At 45.7% G+C, this 22,622-nt stretch overlaps 1 protein-coding gene across 6 annotated transcripts in view; it reads right to left on the minus strand.

Annotated features, from left to right (window-relative positions):
- CAPN10 (calpain 10) overlaps window positions 1-22,622 on the minus strand; it is a 69,887-nt gene that overhangs the window by 33,682 nt on the left and 13,583 nt on the right. For all 6 annotated transcript variants that reach the window (XM_073589282.1, XM_073589280.1, XM_073589283.1 and 3 more), the window contains one exon: window positions 2,857-3,023. In XM_073589282.1, coding sequence (XP_073445383.1) covers window positions 2,857-3,023 — 167 coding nt within the window. The remainder of the gene's footprint in view (window positions 1-2,856; window positions 3,024-22,622) is intronic.

Below are 22,622 nucleotides of genomic sequence, written 5' to 3' on the forward strand. Positions count from 1 at the left end.
TGGAGGTGTCGAATAGCATCCACAGGAAGGTCAGAGACTAACTCGGGGTAGTCGAGGACTTCTGTAAATTGACTAACCATCCCAGGCGACTCAGAGTGTCGATCGTGATTGAGACGTTGACCTCGCAGTCCTTGAAGGTGGGGGCCCTGATGAGAAGGTCGTCCAGGTATGGAACAACTACTATGCCTCTGGAGTGCAGAACGTCCATGGTAGCTGCGATGACCTTTGTAAATGTTCTGGGAGCCGTGGCGAGACCAAACTGGACGGCCACAAACTGGTAATGGTCTTGGTTGATCGCGAATCTGAGAACTCTCTGGTGGGCGGAGCAATCGGTATATGCAGGTATGCATCCTGTATGTCTATGAAGGCGAGATATTCTCCTTCTTTCATGGACGCAACGATTGACCGGAGGGATTCCATGCGAAGGTGACGAACTCGAACATACTTATTGAGTTGCTTGAGGTCTAGTATGGGTCGGACGCTGCCTCCCTTTTTGGGCACCACGAACAGGTTGGAGTAGAACCTTCGTAAGCGCTCATCTGCTGGAACCGGTATTATGACTCCTGCTTGCAGGAGGGATGAAACCGCTTGATGGAAGGCTCGAGCTTTGAGTGGAGGTTTTGGAGGGACAGAGAGAAAAAAACGGTGCGGTGGGCTGGTAGTAAACTCGATCTTGTATCCTGAAGACACTATTTCCTTGACCCACCTGTCTTCTGTAATAGGCAGCCAGACCTGCTGAAAGAGTAGCAGTGGTCTGCCTACAAGTGGGGTGTTTTCCGGAGGGGATGAGTCATGATGAAGGAAAAATCTGAGCTTTCCCTCCCTTGGATTTTGCCTGGCTTGCCTTTGACTGCCAGTTTCTGTCTGGCCTCTGTGCCGCCCGTGTGTTGTCCCTGCGAGGGGAACGGTTATGATTTTGTGCCGGGCGCGAGACGGACGAGCCTGAAGAATTCCGAAAGGATCAGAAACGAGATTGATTACGTCTTTTAAACGTGCATTTTGGTTTTAGCTGAGGGAGGGAAGTACTTTTACCCCCGGTAGCATTGGATATCATTGTATCCAGCTTTTCACCGAAAGGACGGCCCCTGAAGTACGGGAGATTTGTTAGGGACTTTTTTGAGGCCGCATCCGCCTTCCATTCTCTTAGCCAGAGAATACGCCGGATTGTGATGGCGTTTGATGCTATTTCCGCTACCCCTCTTGCAGAATCCAACGCTGCATGGACCATGTAATCTGCCACTACTGCAATTTGCACCGCCTGGTCCGCCAGCTGAGGATTTGAAGCTTGGCGGCCCTGTTGTAATAGATCAGCACAGGCCATAATGGCCTTGGCTGCCCAAGCTGAAGCAAATGCAGGAGCCAAAGAGGCACCTGCCGCCTCGAAGAGTGAACGAGCCATGCGTTCTACCTGTCTGTCTGCTGCGTCCTTGAGGGTTGAGCTGTCCGGCAGCGAGAGAAGTGTTTGTGCTGCCAGTCTAGAGACTGGAGGATCCACTTCAGGCGGATCTGTCCAATCCTTAGTGTCCTTCTGTGGGAAGGGGTACTTTGCCTTCAAGTATTTGTGATTGGCGATTTTTTTCTCAGGCTGCGAAAAATGCTTAGAAAGTATTTTTTTTTTTTTTTTGCAATTCCGGGTGATCAGGAAAGACCTCAGATGGTTTCTGAACACTTTCAAAGGAAATCTTGTGTTCTGGTACTTCAGGGGTTGGATCAGAAATGTCTAGCACCCGAAGGATGGAAGAAATTATATCCTCAACTAGCGCAGTATTGCTAGGGGGACAAGGGAGCAGAGCGTTCCTTGTTTCGTTATCTGAGTTGGAGTCACATATGCCCTCTGAGTCTTGCGCATCGCTAAGGAGCTCCCTAGCGGGCGAACTAGGGTAAAAAACGGAAGAGAGAAAAAAAATCTTAGGTGTGCCTCCTTGCGACACCAAGCAAAAACTGGAGAAGGCTGACGCCGTCCAGGGGTGTATACTGCAGAGGAGGAGCCAAAGTTAATCTTTTTCAGATTATGCATAGTGTCGCCTCCTAGTGGACAGCAGCATAACACCCACGGTTCTGTGTCCCCCAATAAGGCGACAGAGTAATTATGTATCAACTTTCTTACTGCATTTCTATAATGGAAAGAGCTCAGTTAGGCCTGTTTCACACATCCGTCTGTCACCATCAGTCAAAATCCACCGTTTTGCAAAAAAACGGATCCGCCATTTTGCTTGGCGGATCCGTTTTTTTTCCCATTGAGTTGCATTACCGGCGGATCTTGACGGATGGCCATCCGTTGGATCCGCCAAAATTTTGGCGTCCACCGACATGCCCGGACGGACAATGCAACGTTTTTTCGGGCGGCCGGATCCGCATTTGTCATTGCGCATGCCCGGAGGACTTGCCTCGGTCACAAATTTAACCCTAAACTCTGTTCTGGCAGCTGAAAAATTCTCTCTCTCTCCTCCCCAGACATCGGTTCCTTTAAATTTCTTCCTTCGCAGATCCGTCAAAAAAAAAAAAAAAAAACCGGTCCGGTGCCACACGTTGATGTCCGTACACAGTCGGATCCGTTTTCTGCCATTTTGGCGGTTTTCAACTGACAAAAACTGATGTGTGAAACATGCCTTAGATGTTTGTATTAACAGCTTTCTATTTCCAGTGAAGACTAAATAAATGACACTATTACAAATTATTTGGTTACACTAGAGGGCGCTTTGGAATGTTATGCATACTGACTTATAAGAACAGAGCTCTGACAGCTGTGAGATGAGAATGTGTGATATTACCTGGAATATTCGCATCAGTGTCAAAGCCTGATCTACGCGTGACCATAGTTTCAAGGTAAAATATGCACAATTTACCTGCACTCACCAGTCCAGATACTTTGAATATGATCTTTCTCAATGACAGGAAAGGACACTGCAACCTCATTAAATTCTTTGAGAAATTCTTCTTTTTCAACCCAGAATTCTCCTTCTTGAATTTGAGATAAAAATCGGGAACTTTCTGTCTTGTCCATCAAAGCCCATTTATCACCCCTGGAAGAAGAAGAAAAAAAAAAAAAAAAAAGAGAAATTCTATATTAACAGGGAAGTTAAGGAGATTTTACCAAAACTCATCCATATACTACAGAAAATATGTGCAGTAGAAATTATGCAGCAGGTGGATTTAAAGATTTAGGGTAAGTGCACACGTTGCGGATTGTGCTGCGGATTTTGCAAAATCCACAGGTAAATCCTTTTGACCTGCGGTTTATCTGCGGATTAGCCTCCAGTTTTCCCCTGCGGTTTGACACCTGAACAATGGAGCAGGTGTAAAACCGCTGCGGAATCCGCACAAAGAAGAGACATGCTGCGGATTAGAAACCCAAACTCAACAACCTCATAGGAATGAATGAGAGACTTCGCGCTGGGTCAGGTGACCAGTTGTAAGTTCTTAAACCGCAATTTCAGACCGATATACTAATTTCTGAATGAAGCCTTAGGACAAATTCAGCTATGTTAAACAGTCCAAGCATGGACCACAAATCACCGTGGGTTTCCTAAACTCAACAGCCTCAGGGATATACAACCTTCCCAACTTATAAAAATTGCCAGGCCACAGTATGTATCCCTCTTTCTTAATCTTTCATTTATGCCAATTCAATACCCTAACCTTGGCTCTCAAACTTTTTTTATATGCACCAACACAGAAAAAGTGTTACTAGTGAAGCCCATTAGTGTCTCCACAAAGAATTGTACCCCTTATATGGTCCCTACAGTGCCCCCAAGCGGTAAGATGCCCCCACAATTACAATGTGATGTCCCAACAGTGTACCCACAGATTTGCTACATCAGCTCATACAAAGGACATAAACTCCGCAGGTATTCACCTTACCTGGGCACAGTGACTGCTTCCACTATTGCTGCAGTCCTAATATTATTAGAGAGTTGATGTTACATCAAAAGTGTGGTCACCGCTTTAGCCAGCCAGTCACTGAGGTAAACGTTACCCTATGCATGGCCAATGAACACAGTGAGTGGCAAGAGTGGTGACAAGTGGATGTAACTGCTCTAGTTGCAATATCGGGACCACAGCAGCAGAGGAAGACGAGCTGGACAATTGGGTATTTTTATTTTATGTATTTTTCACAATTTGAGGACCACTTTATAAAAAAAAAAAAAACTTGTTTTACTGAAGGATAACACAGTTAACATGATATCAAATAAACAAATCTCAAGATTAATCCCGACAGTTCCAGATATATCAAGGACCACTGTCTTAAAAGATAAATTTACATTATATTTTATTTTTTCAGAACAAAGCATAAATATATTACTAAAATCATCTTGACTCAATGACCAATATATATTGAAAGAAAAAGCAGAATTTTTGGTTGCTTACCGTAAAATCTGTTTCTTGGAGCCTTCTTTGGGGGACACAGGAACCATGGGTGTATGCTGTTGTCACTAGGAGGTTGATACTATGCCCAAAAAAAAGTTAGCTACTCCTCTGCAGTATACACCCCACCGACTGGCACTACGTTAATCAGCTAGTGAGAAAGCAGTAGAAGCAACAAGATAGAGAAACAAAACAGACAACTCAAACTGTAACAATATAACACACAGTGAAAAGAGCTGACAAACAATGAAGACTCTGAGAAATAGATTTTTCGGTAAGCAACCAAAAATCATGTTTTTCTCTATCACTTCATTGGGGGACAACGGAACCATGGGACGTCCCAAAGCAGTCCCTGGGGAAGGAACAGCAGAAACTCTGTTCAGGTCGGAGAACTCACCACTGCTCCCTGCAAGATCCTTTTACTTAGGCTGGCGTCCACTGAGGCGTAGGTATGGACCCTGTAAAATTTGATGAACGTGTGAATGGAAGACCTGGTTGCCGCTTTACAAAAATTGCAGTGCTGATGCCCTATGGTGTACCGCCCAGGAGGCGCCCACTGCTTGGGTAGAATGAGCCTTAATCCCGGGGGGGAGGCACTCTGTTCTTGACCCAGTAAGTCTTCAACATTGCCGTTCTGATCCAGCAAGTAATTAGCCTTGGAGTTTGGAAGGCCTCTTCTCACACCCTCTGGAATGACAAAAAGAGAGAGTCTGTCTTCCTAAAGGGGGCGGTCCTAGCCAGATAGCCCCGCACTGCCCTGACCAGGCCTAACCTGTACAGTGAACGCTCCAGAGGATGAGTCCTCATTTAGGTGAAAAGCGGTCACCGCCTTAGGAAGGAAGGTAGGTAGGTGCCACAAAACCACCTTGTACTGTTGAAAACCAAGAAAGGAGGGCGACAGGAAAGAGCCGCCAATTCAGAGACGCGCCTAATGGAGGTGATGGCCACAAGAAACGCCACCTTCCAAGACAGAAAGGACAGAGATACCACCCGGAGAGGCTCAAAGGGAGAAGTCCTAAGGGCCTCCAGGGCTAGATTGAGGTCCCAGGGATCCATGGGTGTCCGGTACGGGGGAACTGCATGCGCTACCCCTTGAAGAAAAAGTTCTGACCTGACAACAGGAGGACAAATTTTTCTGGAAAAGTACTGAAAGAGCTAACACCTGGCCATTTAGAAAACTAAGCGCAAAACCAGCATTAAGTGCTGACTGGAGAAAAGCCAAAATGGAAGAGAGAGAAAAAGACATAGGCGGGATGTGATTAGACTCACACCAACCGAAATAGGCCTTCCAAGTCCAATAATAGACTCTGGAAGACAACGGTTTTCTAGCCTGGATTATGGCGAGAATCACACGATCTGAAAACCCGGACGCTCTCAGAACCGCGGTTTCAACAGCCACGCTGTTAAACTGAGCGATGGAGAATTCTGGTGGCAGATCAGTCCTTGGGACAGAAGATCTGGTCTGTCTGGGAGCCTCCAGCGGGCGTCTGCGAGAAGATTGACGATCTCTGCGAACCAAGACATTCTCGGCCAACCTGGAGCAACCAGAATGACCCGGCACCACTTCCACCTTGATCTTCTTCAACAGCTTGGGAAGAAGGGGAGGGGAGGAAACAGACAGGGAAGAAAACTGTGACCAGGGAATCACCAGAGCGTCGGCGCTCACCGCGAGAGGATAGCGGGACCTGGAAACAAACCATGGAACCTTCCTGTTCAGCCGGGACGCCATGAGGTCCACATCCAGAGTTTCCCATCGAAGACAAATCTGATGGAAGATTCATGATGCAGTGACCACTCTCCTGCTGCGAGATCCTCGCGGCTGAGAAAGTTGGCGGCCCAATTGTCCATGCCAGGGATATGCACTGCAGATATTGCTGGAACCGATGCCTCTGACCAGAGGAGAATCTTGGATACTTCGGCCATCGCCAAGGGGCTCCGAGTCCCCCCGGTGATTGACATATGACACTGCCGTGGCATTGTCTGTCTGAACTCGGATTGGTAGACCCCTGAGAAGCCTTTCCCAGTGATAGAGGGACGGAAGAATGGCCCTTATCTCGAGGATGTTGATCGGCAGAGAGGATTCCTCTGCTGACTACCGTCCCTGGAGAGTCTGTTGGTGAAACACTGCACCCCAGTCGAGAAGGCTGGCGTCCATCGACACCACCTGGCAGTGAACGGGAAGAAAGGACCAACCCTGCAAGATGACTGGGAATGACAGCCACCATTGCTTCCGACGCTGCCACCATCCTTCCCAGGACCGTCATGGCTGAGTGGAAAGTTGGAATCCGAGGGCCCTGCAGAGAGTGAACCCGCTGCTGGAGAATTCCTCTGTTCTCTTTGGGAAGAAAAACCATTGTCTGGTGAGTGTTGAACAGCATGCCAAGAAAAATTAGATCCAGGATGGGTTGAACCGCGCCATCCTTTTTCGATACCTCAAATAGGTTCGAATAAAAACTTGTGAAACGTTCCCGGTCTGGGACGGGAACAATAACCCCTGAAATGAGAAGAGAGGCAATGGACGCAAAAAAAAAAAAAAAAAAAATGGAACCAGAGAAGAATCTCTTGGAGAACGAGATTTGAAAAATCGATCTCGGGGCCGCGAAACAAAATCTATTTTGTATCCTGAGACTACCACCTCCTTGACCCATGCGTCCTCCACCGAGGATAGCCAAACGTCTCTGAAAAAAACAGAGACGGCCCCCCAGCCTGGGAGATTCCGTGGGATCTTGATATGAGTCATGCAAAGAAAGAGCTGTACGCCTGAGCCGCACATAAAGCAGCATCCAGGGAGGCAGATACCATGTACTTCCCTGCATGAGAAATCTGGTCCGTGAGGTCTGCAAATTCCTCCGGCCGAGCTCCAGCAAGAATGCCTTGACAGAGTTGTTTAGCCCATGCAGCTATGGACTTTGACACACACATAGTGAAGATTGGGCACAATGTCGAAGCAGCCACTTCAAAGGCAGACATTGTTAAAGATTTTATGATCCTATGATTGGAGTCCTTAAGGGATGCTCCGATTGTAAGCGGGAGGACCGTGTTGGTGGATAATCTGGAAACTGGAGGGTTCAAAGTTGGAGAAGTGGGGGGCGTGGCTATGTAGCGGTGAGGGAAGGATGCACACTGCGGGAGCTCCTACTTATCCTCCACATATCCTGCACTTACCGCCTTGTATTAAGTTCAGGACTTTGCAGCGCATGGTGTCCGGACCCCCGGGACCTCTGAGGAGAGGCACAGGACGGCTCCGGTGAGCGGGAGCCTTGGAAGACAGGGGTGGACGGCGGGGAGCGGCAGCCATCTTGGACGCGCTCCCTCTGATAGAGCGCGCGGCGTCCACTTTACAGCGTTGCAGGGACAGCGACCTATATCCTGCAAGATCTAAGACTAGTGCGGTGAGTGCCCTGAAAGATGGGCCCTGCATAATTCCCTCTCTAATCTGAACCGCTGGCCTGCTAGTGCCATTACAGTGGGGAACCTGCTCCCCCTCCCATTGCTGCTGTCTCTGGGGGTGGATGTCCCTCCCCCTCCCATAGGAGCCTTGGTGACATTCTGTCTTCATTTACAAAAACTCTGCTCCCAGGCTGTAATTAATGAGTGTGGTCCCTACTGTGTATATATAACTGCAACGGGAAAATTTCTGGACTGTATAACTTCAGCTATACCGGGATATTTCACGGTTCTTAATCATGAACCGATCTAAAGGATCGACGGCAGCAGAAAAATTGAAGGAGTTTGTCAGACCCGACCCTTCTGAGAGTGCACGTACTCTACGAAATGCCCCCTCACAATCTCAGCGTAAAAATCGTCCCTCAGGGGGTGGAGAGGAGATCGAACAGGAAGAAATGACCCTTAAACAGGCATCTGAACAGCTCATGCAGGCTCCCTCACTAGGACATCTCTGACGGAGAAAATAGAGGATGTCTACACTGAAGTGGGGAGACTCCGTCGTGATATGCAGGCCATGAGGGGGCGTATCACAGAGGTGGAGACAAGGGTGTCCCAGGTGGAAGACACCATTATGCCAATGGAGGCTAAGTTAACCAAGGTAGCAGGATCTATGAATGCCTGGAGGCAAAAAGCAGACGACCTAGAAAACAGAATGCGGCGGAATAACATCAGTGTCATCGGTCTGCCTGAACGCTCTGAAGATCAGCACCCTGACCAATTCTTAGAAGACTGGCTTAAGACCTCTCTGGGAGATGAATTCTCCTCGGTGTTCACCGTTGAGAGAGCCCACAGGGTTCCCACCAAGCCTTTGCCTCCGGGAGCCCCACCTAGACCCTTCCTGGCACGTCTCCTCAACTGTAAAGATAGAGACACCATTCTATGCCTCGCACAACAAAAGAGTCCTATCAAGTTCAACAACGCCGTAATCTCAATCTTCCAGGATTTCTCCATGGAACTCCAGAAGCAACGTGCGCAATTCATCGACATCAAGAAGCGGCTCAGGGAAAGGAACATTGTATATTCCATGATCTACCCGGCTTGGCTTCGGGTTGTCCACGGGGGTTCCTCCGTGTTTTTCACGGATCCAGCGGAGGCTACCGAGTGGCTGCGGTCCCATAGAGGATCTCCTGCAAAGGAATCCTAGAGTGTCTACTTTCATCTGGATCCTTTCATTGCAGGCCTAATTGGAGCTCTTCTGGCGGGCACCCAGATATCTACAATACCGGACACTGCGTTCAGTGATGGTATCCCCTTGTTTTTTTTTGATAGGGGCGTGAGACTTTGCTCCTATGTTGCTAGATTTATATTTTGTTTTCTTTTTTTCAAAAGCTTTAGTTTTAGCTTTAAATGTTACTTAGGTAGAAGTTGCAGCCAATGGAAGTCTTGCTATTTAAGTGATGTCTCTGAGTTCTACTTAGGCGCCGATCCGCAACATGCCCAGATAAGTGGAGATGGGTTCTGATTTAATATGCATGACATGGAATGTGAGGGTTATCAGACCCCCCGAGGTTAAAGTATTTTCACAAATCAGGCACTATCACCCTCACATTGTGGCTCTGGTCGAGACACACTTGACCAGAGATACAGCTCGGAGTGTACAAAAACCGTGGGTTCAGTGGTCTATACACGCATTTCACACCAGCTACTCCAGGGGGGTCTCATTACTAATACACAAGGACATTAGATGGGAGTTTCGGGAGGCCCGCAGAGACTCGGAAGGACGTTTCATATTCGTATATGCACTGATCAACTCTAGGAAATGTTATTCTGTGTGTTTATAATCCCCCTCCAGCGGGTACGTCAATTCTCCAGAAAGCACTGAGCTTTGCTTTGAATTACCCAGACGCAGATGTCATTTGTATGGGGGACTTTAATTTGGTGATGAATAATCGCCTCGACAGATTGAGACTGGATGATGGGACACAGGGTGGGACCCTGACAGCAGCTACATCCCAATTATCAGTTTATAGAAGGTAGTGGATGGTTAGGCCTATGGAGAACGCGTCACCCAGAGACAAGAGAGTATACTTGCCATTCCTCCACTAGGCGTTCCTTATCCCGTATAGATTACATTTTTGGATCTAGTGGTCTGGCAATGTGGGTGGATAGTATTGAACATGGAGGTAGAGGGATTTCAGATCATAGCCCAATCATTCTTAAACTCAGGTATGGCCCGCCAGGTGGTAGGATAACATGGAAATTAAACCCTTTCTGGCTGAAATTGATCAAGTCACCTGACAGAACAACTGACTAATTACATGTCTTCGTGTCCTCCCACCCCAAACCCCAGAATGTTTATTTATTTTGGGACACCCTTAAGGCGTACTTGAGCGGCTGCCTATCTTCTACGATCTCCTACATCAAACGTGTGACGTCGGGGGAGAATGACGAAATAGAGCAACGATTGTAAGATTCAGAGGCCGCTTACTGATCCAATCAAACTAGTGGTAATAGAGTGGAGTGGTTGACTGCCCAAAGATTATATACTCAACATATAGACTTCCAAGTCCAAACGTAAATTATTTTTTACTCGCCAGTCCTACTTTGAACTAGGAAACCAGTCTAATAAATTTCTGGTCTATCTGGTGCGGCAGCACAATACAACTAACACAATACTACAGATCCGCAGCTCAGACGATACATTGGTGTCCTCGACGGAAGAAATAATGGGATGTTTCCATGATTATTATAGCTCACTGTACAGTTCGAAAAATGATATTGGTAGCCAGGGGTGTCTAGACTATCAGATATAACGTTTCCCACATTGAGTGCTTCTCAGCGGGCCTTTATGGACGCTGAGTTCACTTTGAAAGAGATAGAAGATGCCATGAGGGATATGGCCTCTGGGAAAGCCCCTGGGCCGGATGGGTTTCCTGTTGAGCTGTACAGGAAATACCGGGAGATCTTGGCGCCACTTTTGTAGTCGGTGTTCCGGGGAATCTGGGGGGGTCATGCCGGAGTCCTTCTATGAAGCTAATATATTAGTGCTTAAGAAAGAAGGGAAGGACCCTCTGGACTGTGGATCTTATCGCCCCATATCTTTAGTAAATGTGGATTACAAAATTTTAACGAAGATCTTGGCTACTAGGCTAAATTCAATTATTTTGGAACTTATACAGTGGGGAAAAAAGTATTTAGTCAGTCAGCAATAGCGCAAGTTCCACCACTTAAAAAGATGAGTGGCGTCTGTAATTTACATCATAGGTAGACCTCAACTATGGGAGACAAACTGAGAAAAAAAAAATCCAGAAAATCACATTGTCTGTTTTTTTTTTCATTTTATTTGCATATTATGGTGGAAAATAAGTATTTGGTCAGAAACAAAATTTCATCTCAATACTTTGTGATATATCCTTTGTTGGCAATGACAGAGGTCAAACGTTTTCTGTAAGTCTTCACAAGGTTGCCACACACTGTTGTTGGTATGTTGGCCCATTCCTCCATGCAGATCTCCTCTAGAGCAGTGATGTTTTTGGCTTTTCGCTTGGCAACACGGACTTTCAACTCCCTCCAAAGGTTTTCTATAGGGTTGAGATCTGGAGACTGGCTAGGCCACTCCAGGACCTTGAAATGCTTCTTACGAAGCCACTCCTTCGTTGCCCTGGCGGTGTGCTTTGGATCATTGTCATGTTCAAAGACCCAGCCACGTTTCATCTTCAATGCCCTTGCTGATGGAAGGAGGTTTGCACTCAAAATCTCTCGATACATGGCCCCATTCATTCTTTCATGTACCCGGATCAGTCGTCCTGGCCCCTTTGCAGAGAAACAGCCCCAAAGCATGATGTTTCCACCACCATGCTTTACAGTAGGTATGGTGTTTGATGGATGCAACTCAGTATTCTTTTCACGACAAGTTGTGTTTCTACCAAACAGTTCCAGTTTGGTTTCATCAGACCATAGGACATTCTCCCAAAACTCCTCTGGATCATCCAAATGCTCTCTAGCAAACTTCAGACGGGCCCGGACATGTACAGGCTTAAGCAGTGGGACATGTCTGGCACTGCAGGATCTGAGTCCATGGTGGCGTAGTGTGTTACTTATGGTAGGCCTTGTTACATTGGTCCCAGCTCTCTGCAGTTCATTCACTAGGTCCCCCCGCGTGGTTCTGGGATTTTTGCTCACCGTTCTTGTGATCATTCTGACCCCACGGGGTGGGATTTTGCGTGGAGCACCAGATCGAGGGAGATTATCAGTGGTCTTGTATGTCTTCCATTTTCTAATTATTGCTCCCACAGTTGATTTCTTCACTCCAAGCTGGTTGGCTATTGCAGATTCAGTCTTCCCAGCCTGGTGCAGGGCTACAATTTTGTTTCTGGTGTCCTTTGACAGCTCTTTGGTCTTCACCATAGTGGAGTTTGGAGTCAGACTGTTTGAGGGTGTGCACAGGTGTCTTTTTATACTGATAACAAGTTTAAACAGGTGCCATTACTACAGGTAATGAGTGGAGGAAAGAGGAGACTCTTAAAGAAGAAGTTACAGGTCTGTGAGAGCCAGAAATCTTGATTGCTTGTTTCTGACCAAATACTTATTTTCCACCATAATATGCAAATAAAATGAAACAAAAACAGACAATGTGATTTTCTGGATTTTTTTTTCTCAGTTTGTCTCCCATAGTTGAGGTCTACCTATGATGTAAATTACAGACGCCTCTCATCTTTTTAAGTGGTGGAACTTGCACTATTGCTGACTGACTAAATACTTTTTTTCCCCACTGTACATCCTGACCAGACTGGCTTTATGCCTGGTAAAGTACGTCCATTAATATTAGACGGGTTCAATCGGTGGTCCAATATAGTTCCCTGATGCCGGACAATAGGTGGGCACTGGCGTCGTTGGATGCAGCCAAGGCCTTTGACTCCCTTGAGTGGCCTTTCCTCCATGCATGCTTGCAGAAATATGGTTTGGGGATAGGTTTTTAAACTCGGTTAATACATTGTATACGAAACCTAAGGCCCGTGTCATTGTAAATGGTTCCACTTCCGAGTCCTTTTCTCTGCACAGGGGGACTCGTCAGGGGTGTCCCCTCTCCCCGGCCCTCTTTGCTCTTGCAATAGAGGCTTTGGCAATTCGCATGAGAACTTCCCCTAATATTATGGGTATAGAGATAGCAGATCGGGTGGATACCATAGGCCTATATGCTGATGACATGGTAATATTTATGGATAGGGCGGAGGAGACGCTGACGGGGGTGATTGCCACTATAAACGACTTCAGTAGATATTCCGACCTGTATATAAATTGGTAGAAGTCTGCTCTAATGCCTCTTTCTCATGCCCCGATGCTGCGACTTGGGACTCTCTCCTTGCTGCCTATTGTACCACATTTTAAATATCTGGGTGTTCATATTTCTCAATCCAGCACGCTTGATCTGCAACTTAATATATATCCATTACTAGAGATGGTTAAAGTCAAATTTGCGATCTGGAGCAAACTCCCATTGTCTGTAGCTGGACGCATTAATTTAATTAAAATGATATTACTCCCTAAGATCAGCTATTTTCTCCAACATAGTGCTGTGGTGGTACCTAAGTATTTCTTCACTAATTTAAATTCCCAGATTACGTCTTTTATATGGGGAAAACCAGGCCAAAGCTCAAGCTATCCACCCTACAAAGGCCAAAAAAAGGAAGGGGGGGGGGGGGGACTATCGGATTTTTTTCTGTATTATCTGGCGGGACAGGCCAGAGCTATAAATAAATGGATGCCCAGTAATCATCTTCCTAACTCTGAGAGCCATCTGCTTCATGCCGCACATGCTGATTGCCCACTGGGGTTTTTGGAATTGGAGAAAGTAAAAGTCCCACGACTGCTACCCATGCTTCGTCTGGCAAGATTTAGTCCATGAGCCAAGAGCCAATTTTGACGATATCGGTACCATCCGGAGTGACTAATTCTCTTTGGTGTTTTTAGGTAGATGCATGTCTGTAGTTTATGTTTTGATATGATAGCCCTTGCACATCAGTAGCTTAACCCCTTCAGGCCTATTTGTACCCAAATGCCTAGGCCATTTTTTGTAAATCTGACCTGTCACTTCATGCGGTAATAACTTTGGGACGCTATCACCTACCCACGCCATTCTGAGATTGTTTTCTCGTGACATATTGTACTTCATGGTAGTGCTAATTGTGAGTCAATAGATTTTACCTTTCTGCATTAAAAATTACAAGATACACGAAAATTTGGGAAAAATTCGCTATTTTTGAACTTTGAAATTCTCTACTTTTTACAAAAATGCTGATACCCCCCATAACAGTTATTAGTTTACATTCTCCACATGTCTAGTTCACATTGGCATCATTTTGGAAATGAAATTTTATATTTTTCGGATGTGATAAGGCTCATAGTTTTATACGCAATTTTTAAAGTTTACGACTAAATTTCCAAAACCCATTTTTCCAAGGACCAAGTCAGTTCGGACGTCACTTTATGGGTCTTGTACAACAGAACCCACCCATACATTACCCCATTTTGCAAACTACACCTCTCAAGGTGTCCAAAACGGATTTTCAAAACTTTGTTAACCCCTTAGGTGTTGCACAGGAATTCAAGCAAAATGACAGTGAAATATCAAAATTTCAATTTTTTGGCAGATATTCCATTGTAATCCAATTTTACCTGCAACCCAGCAAGGGTTAACAGCAAACCCAAACCCAAAATTGGTTACCCCAATTCCGCAGTTTATAGAAACACCCCACATGTACACGTAAACTAAATTATGGGCGCGCAAGAGGGCTCAGCACAGAAGGAGAGCTAGGCGGTTTTTACATAGTAACATAGTTATTAAGGTTGAAGGGAGACTTTAAGTCCATCTAGTTCAACCCATATCCTATCCTAACTTGCCCTAACATGTTGATCCAGAGGAAGGCAAAAAAAACCCATGTGGCAACAGTAAGCTTCACATTGGGGAAAAAAATTCCTTCCCGACTCCACATACGGCAATCAGACTAGCTCCCTGGATCAACGCAATATTAAGGAGACTAGTGTATATACCCTGTAATATTATACTTTTCAAGAAAGGCATCCAGTCCCTTCTTAAATTTTAGTAGTGAATCACTCATTACAACATCATATGGCAGAGAGTTCCATAGTCTCACTGCTCTTACAGTAAAGAATCCGCGTCTGTGAGTATGCTTAAACCTTCTTTCCTCCAGACGTAGAGGATGCCCCCTTGTCCCCGTCACAGGTCTAAGAGTAAAAAGATCATTAGAAAGGTCTTTGTATTGTCCCCACATATATTTATACATTGTAATAAGATCACCCCTAAGCCTTCGATTCTCCAAACTAAATAACCCCAAGTGTAATAACCTGTCTTGGTATTGCAGACCCCCTAGTTCCCTAATAACCTTGGTCGCTCTTCTCTGCACCCGCTCCAGTTCAGCTATGTCTTTCTTATACACCGGAGACCAGAACTGTACACAGTATTCTAAGTGTGGTCGCACTAGTGACTTATATAGAGGTAAAATTATGTTCTCCTCATGAGCATCTATGCCTCTTTTAATGCATCCCATTATTTTATTTGCCTTTGCAGCAGCTGCTTGACTCTGGCCACTAAATGTGAGTTTGTCGTCCACCCATACACCCAGGTCTTTTTCAGTGACTGTTTTGCCCAGTGTTTTACAATTAAGCACATAATTATACAACTTGTTCGTTCTACCCAAGTGCATGACCTTACATTTTTCCCAATTAAAGCTCATTTGCCATTTATCAGCCCAAGCTTCTAGTCTACATAAATCCTCCTGTAATATAAAATTGTCCTCCTCTGTATTAATTACCCTGCAGAGTTTAGTGTCATCTGCAAATATTGAAATTCTACTCTCTATGCCACCTACAAGGTCATTAATAAATATGTTAAAAAGAAGCGGGCCCAAAACTGACCCCTGTGGTACCCCACTGCTAACCGTAACCCAGTCCGAGTGTGCTCCATTAATAACCACCCTTTGTTTCCTATCCCTGAGCCAGCTCTTAACCCACCTACACATATTTTCCCCTATCCCCATTGTTCTCATTTTATGTATCAACCTTTTGTGTGGCACCGTATCAAAAGCTTTTGAAAAGTCCATGTACACCACGTCCACTGCATTCCCTTGGTCCAGTCCGGAACTTACCTCTTCATAAAAGCTTATCAGATTAGTCTGACAGGAACGGTCTCTTGTAAACCCATGTTGATATTAGGTCATAAGGTTATTCTTCTCCAGATACTCCAGTATAGTATCTCTTAGAAAACCCTCCAAGATTTTACCCACTGTTGAGGTTAAACTTACTGGCCTATAATTTCCAAGTTCAGTTTTTGTCCCCTTTTTGAATATTGGCACCACATTTGCTATACGCCAGTCCTGTGGTACAGACCCTGTTATTATGGAATCTTTAAAGATTAAAAATAGTGGTCTATCTATGACTGTGCTTAATTCCTGCAGTACTCGGGGGTGTATCCCATCCGGGCCCGGGGATTTGTCAATTTTAGTGATTTGTAGACGCCGCCGTACTTCCTGCTGGGTTAAGCAGGTGACATTTAATGGAGAATTTTTATCCCTGATCATGTTATCCGTCATGGGATTTTCTTGTGTAAATACTGTTGAAAAAAAGTCATTTAGCATATTGGCTTTTTCCTCATCCACCATTTCACCCAGACTATTTTTAAGGGGACCAACACTATCATTTTTTAGCTTCTTACTATTTATGTAGTTAAAGAATATTTTGGGATTATTTTTACTTTCTCTGGCAATGAGTCTCTCTGTCTCAATCTTTGCTGTCTTGATTTGCTTTTTACAGAATTTATTTAATCTTCTGTATTTATTTAATGCCTCATCACTACCTACTTGCTTTAATTCTCTAAATGCTTTATTTTTATCTCTTATTGCGCCCCTTACAGCTCTATTTAGCCATAGTGGTTTCCTCCTATTTCTCGCATGTTTATTCCCATACGGTATATATTGTGCACAGGTCCTATTCAGGATGCTAATAAACGTCTCCCATTTTCTTTGTGTATTTTTATGTCTCAGGATATCGTCCCAGTTAATTGCACCAAGATCATCTCTCATCCGTTGGAAATTTGCCTTCCTGAAGTTTAGTGTCCTTGTAACCCCTCTACTACACATCTTATTAAAGGATACATGAAAACTTATTAATTTGTGATCACTATTACCCAAGTGACCCTCAACCCTTACATTTGATATGCGGTCTGGCCGTGCCCCCCCTCTTGTTGGGTCCTGAACCAGTTGTGAAAGGTAATTGTCTCTCATCGTTGTCAGAAACCTATTACCCTTGCTGGAACTGCAGGTTTCGGTTCCCCAATGTATTTCAGGGTAGTTGAAGTCCCCCATAATAATGACTTCTCCTTGAGTCGCTGCTTCATCTATTTGCTTAATGAGGATATTCTCTGTAGCTTCCATTATTTTTGGAGATTTATAACAAACCCCTATCAGTAATTTATTATTTTTCCCCCCTCCCCTTATCTCTACCCACAGGGACTCTACATTTTCATTAGATTCATATATATTATCACGAAGGATGGGTTTTAAGGATGATTTTACATATAAACACACGCCTCCCCCTCGCTTATTTGTACGGTCATTTCTGAACAGACTATAGCCCTGTAAATTAACAGCCCAGTCATAATAGATAATAGATTACACTGGAAGAAATCCAGTGGGCCATGTCGTATTGGAGAGACCCTGAGGTACCCCCAGAGTGGAAACCCCCAAAAGGTTACCGCATTTTGGAAACTACACCCCCTATGGAATGTTTTAGGGGGTATAGTAATCACTTTGACCCAACAAGCGCTCCATTGGAGTTTCATGCACTTGGTTGAGGAAATTGAAAAGTACGTTTTTTACCGAAAAATGTCGCTTTAGGCCCACATTTTTCATTTTGAAAAGGAAAAAGTACACCCCACTTTTTATTCTCCATTGTCTCCCGAACACGGCAATACCACAAGTGTTGTCTAAAACCACAGTATTGGCGCACGGCAGGCTTCGTAAGCGAAGCTGCGGCAAAATTCACTGTAAGAAATCTATGGGGCCATGTCACATTTGGAGACACCCTGAGGTCCCGCACAGTGGAAACCCCAAAAAAGTGACCCCATTTTTGAAACTACACACCCTAAGGAATGTTTTAGGAGGTACAGTAACCACTTTGCACCGGGAACCGGCTCCCGACCCGCGGCGATCGCCCGGCATATGATCCGGGTACGATTCGCCGTACCGCTACGGCGGCCGGCACGAAGGGGTTAATGGTATTTTTCACCTTTTGAATAGATCCTACCTATATTTCCAAAAAATAATGATTAAAGGTCGATTTAGGGGAAATGCCAAAATGTCAATACAATGCATGTAGTATTTGTAACAAAATTTAATCCAAGTTATGTAAAAACACACTGAACATGTCATGGGCTTGTCCATACTAATGTGTGTGTGTGTGTGTGTAGGTGTGTGTGTGTGTGTGTGTGTGTGTGCCAAGGGTTTTAATGTTTTTCTTTGTGTTTGCAGGTGTTTACTGACATATCTAATGGCATGATGGAAGTACCAGTGAGGAAGAAATCACGGATCGACTGTATCATACACTGCTCTAATGATGACAGTGATGATCTGGCGTCCCTACAGGATTTGGACTCCTGGAAAACATTGCTTAGGGCTGCAGAGATCAGACAGCATGAATCCGTCACAAAAAATGATTCCCAAGTGGCCTGTAGGTCTGGTGCAGCAGAAAATCAGGAAGAAAGCAAGGAAATATGCTACGGAGAGGCAGAGAGAGAAGCCCTTGAGGAAATCTTCTTGTATATAAGGACTGAATTGTTCCCAAACCCAGAAGTACTGCCTATGATAAACCTCACATCTAGGCTTCAGAGATGCATGATGTCCCGTGGTATCATCAAACTGAAACCATCGACAAAGAAACATGTTCGCCGAAAACTTGAAACAGTTTGGTGAATCACTCCGCTTTCTCTCCGATGAGAAAGGTAAGCTTCTAGTCTATCCATATAGCCTATCAATGGATGACCTTGCCCGGAAAGCACACAGCATAACAAAAGATCTGCAAGAAGCAAGAGCCGCTAACTCTGGAGATGTCGTAACCAAAGCAGCAATGCAGCTGAGGAATGAGATCAAGAAGCAAGATGTGAGTCGGCCATGGCCTCCCGATACAGATCAGAATGTCGTTCCTGCATTAGTCACTCAATTCCTGCAAACCCTGCTTACAGGAGATTGTGAGTGCCAAACTCCCTCTGAAAGAGCTCAACGTCTTGCCACATCCTTCGGCAGTGACTTGGTTTTTGCTGTTACCAATGGAAAGACAAAGCCACCCAAGCACGTACTGCTGTCCTTTGCAATTAAGTGTTTGACCGGCAATACAGAACTGATTCGAACTCTGAATCGTCTTGGCCACTGTGTGTCATATTCAACGGCTGAGGAGATCGATACAGCCCTTTGTATCCAGAAGTTGGAATGTTCAACGGATGACATCCCAATGCCAGCAAATATCTACCCTGGTGTGTTCACAACCATGGCCTGGGATAACATTGACAGACTTGAGGAGACACTAAGTGGAGCAGGTACATCTCAGAGTCAATGGCATCGCTGTTCAGTCCAATGTTGCATGCTCTGTGACAAAAGTCCTGCCAGATGTAACCAAGTCGAAGAAAAGAAGCATAATTCCGACAGAATTAATGCTACCAATATACAATGTTGGGCGGCGGGGAGGGCCACCCAGGATTGAGACTGCGAATGTTAACACTACCGAGGAGGTCCAGGATTCAAAAACCAAGAACCATATCTGGCTTCTGGCTAGAATGTCAGACCATGAGGATCAGACCATTAGCAGTTGGACTGGGTTCAACATCCAAATCCGCAGCGACATTGTAGTGGCCCAGGACACTGTAAGCTACCTGCCCACTATCAATGCTCCTGCAACAGCCATGTCCACTGTGAATGAAGTCTTGGAGCAAACACATGCCATCATGCAGACTCTGAAGCTTAACAGAATTGTGTGCGTGTTTGATCAAGCACTCTATGCCAAAGCTGCCGAGGTTATCTGGAAACAGGAGAAGTTCAAGAACATTATAATTAGAATGGGTGTCTTCCACACAATCTGTAATCTCCTCTCCATCATAGGTAAGAGATTTCAGGATGCAGGCCTTAAGGCCCCGTCTCACTAAGCGATCTCGGTAGCGAGATCGCTGCTGAGTCACAACTTTTGTGACGTAACAGCGATCTCACCAGCGAGATCGCTATGTGTGACAGCGATCAGCGAGCGGCCCCCCTGCCGGTATCGCTGATCGCTGCAAGAAATCTCTGGACATTTCAATGGTCGCTGGTCTCCCGCTGGCCAGCACGCATCGCTGTGTGTGACAGGCGGGAGACCAGCGATCAGGTGTAAAAAATAATAAAAAAAATAAAAAATATAGTTATTCTCACCTTCTGACGTCCCGTTCAGCCATCCTGCCTCTCTCCACGCTCCGGTCCCAGTGATCCGTTGCACAAATGACCGCGAGACTTTCTTATTCCTCGAGACCGTGACATCTCGCGGTCATTCGTGCAAAGGATCACTGGGACCGGAGCGTGGAGAGAGGCAGGATGGCTGAACGGGACGTCGGAAGGTGAGAATAATATATTTTTTATTTTGATTCTATTTTTTACAGGGATGGCCAGCGATGCCGGGTGCTCGGCATCGCTGTGCTGATCGCTGGTGAAGCAGTCTGTGTGATAGCTCACCAGCGATCACATAGCGACTTACTAGCGATCCTGACACCTTGATATCGGTGTCGGGATCGCTGGTATGTCGCTTAGTGTGACGGGGCCTTTAGAGATCTGTGTGTTGAATCCGGTGTCATCGCTGAAGGATCAGTGTCTGGAGTGATGGACGGCCGGAGGTACAACAGGGCAGTGAGACTACACAAGCTGGTCTATGAAGCACTTATGAGGCTTGCATGGAAAAACTTTCTTCCATGGCTAGAAGAAAACCATGCAAGGGACCTTCACCATCTGGATGAAATACTGAAGAACATCACAAACTTTCGCATCAGTGTGTCGCAGGGATCCTTCGAAAAGTTCTTGGATAATGAATCTTGCACACTTACCCTGAAGCTCTTTCAAGTTTATCTTGAGACCTTCAGAAATGAACAACTCTCAGCATTCTGGATGTCATACTTGGACATGGTCGAGACTATGCTGGCCATGGTTCGAGCTTCAAGAGAAGGCAACTGGATGCTTCACCTAGGAGCAATCCGACAGATGATACCGTGGTGTTTTGCCTATGACAAGGTCAACTATGCCCGATACCTAACCTATTACTATGCTACGATGTCTCGGCTGCCCATAGACCACCCAGAGGTCCATGAATACTTCATGAAAGGTGGCTTTTCGGTCCAGATCGGTAGCAAGAATCCTTTTGGACGGATTCCTGTGGACCAGACCATCGAAGAAACAATCAACAAAGACACCCAGACACCAGGGGGCACAAAAGGCTTCAGCCTCAAAGTTGGAGCTGTCGCCAGATTCTACCTGACATCGGAGTACCGCAGCATGTACAAGAGGCAGCTGAGGGCCCTAGTAGGCCAACAATATACTGACTTCAGTTATTCAGACCTACAGGTGTCCAGGATTAGAAGAGATGAAGCCGATGTCCGATCTTTTGTTGAACTGCTGGAGACTGGTTGGTTGAACCCCTTCAACAAAGAGCATAATGGTGAACTTATCAGTTTATCAACAGCAACTGCAGCAACACCAGATGTAGCCAAAGACCTTCTAGGGGCATACAGTATAGGAGAGGATGCATATCACACATTCAAGGATGAGCGTTTGGGTACCGATACGCCAACTACACTGTTTCATAACAAGATGACGAAAAACAATCTTAAAACGTTCTCTAACATCAGAATGAAGACACACAGACACGGCCTTGGCAAGGAGGTAATTTTGAAGGCTGACAGGAACCTATTTGGCCAGATGATACTTGTAGCTGAGAACAGAAAGCTACAAATAAGTGATGTCTTGACTCATCCCCTGGGGCCATTGACATGGGCACTTGCCAACGGTGATGGGTCTATCCGCAAGACCAACAAGGCTGCCCTAGCAAGGGAGTTGGAGAGGAATGCTCCTCCTGCAGAGGTGATCCCTGAGCCCTCTGCAACCATCATTGATGGGATGAGCCTGGTTCAGAAACTGAAGGGAAACGATGCAACATTTGCCCAGCTAGCAGGCACAGCAATGAGTCGCGCTATCCATGAGGGTGCTAAGAGCAAGCGCATTGATATTGTCTTTGACGTCTACAAGGAGACATCCATCAAAGATACAGAAAGAGTCAACAGATATGAAGGCACAGGGATTCATTTCAAGATCATTCAACATGGGCACAAAATCCAGCAGTGGAGAAAGCTACTAAGTAATTCCTCCAACAAGGCAAGTCTCAAAGTTTCTGGTAGAAGAATGGAAGGCGAAACACCACAGGGAGAAGCTTGAGGAGAAGGAGATGTATGTCACATGTGAGCAGCTCTGCTTTAAGATCACCAAAGAACAGTGGGAAGAGGCTGCTGACCTTAAGTCAAGTCAAGAAGAAGCAGACACACGCCTCCTTCTCCATGCTCTTCATGCAGCAGAATCTGGTTACAAGTCTGTCATCATCACTTCAGAGGATACTGATGTCATGGTCCTGTGTCTGGGCATGTGCCACAAAATCCCATCCCACCTGTTCCAGAAATGCGGTACACAGAACCGGACAAGATTCCTGGATATCACTACTCTGAGCAGAACATTGGGAGGCAGCGTGTGTGATTCATTGATTGGTATGCATGCATTTACAGGCTGTGACACAGTCAGTGC

The sequence above is a fragment of the Dendrobates tinctorius genome, unplaced genomic scaffold (genome assembly GCF_039654945.1).
Source record: "Dendrobates tinctorius isolate UK_male_01 unplaced genomic scaffold, ASM3965494v1 ptg000107l, whole genome shotgun sequence".
NCBI lineage: Eukaryota > Metazoa > Chordata > Amphibia > Anura > Dendrobatidae > Dendrobates > Dendrobates tinctorius.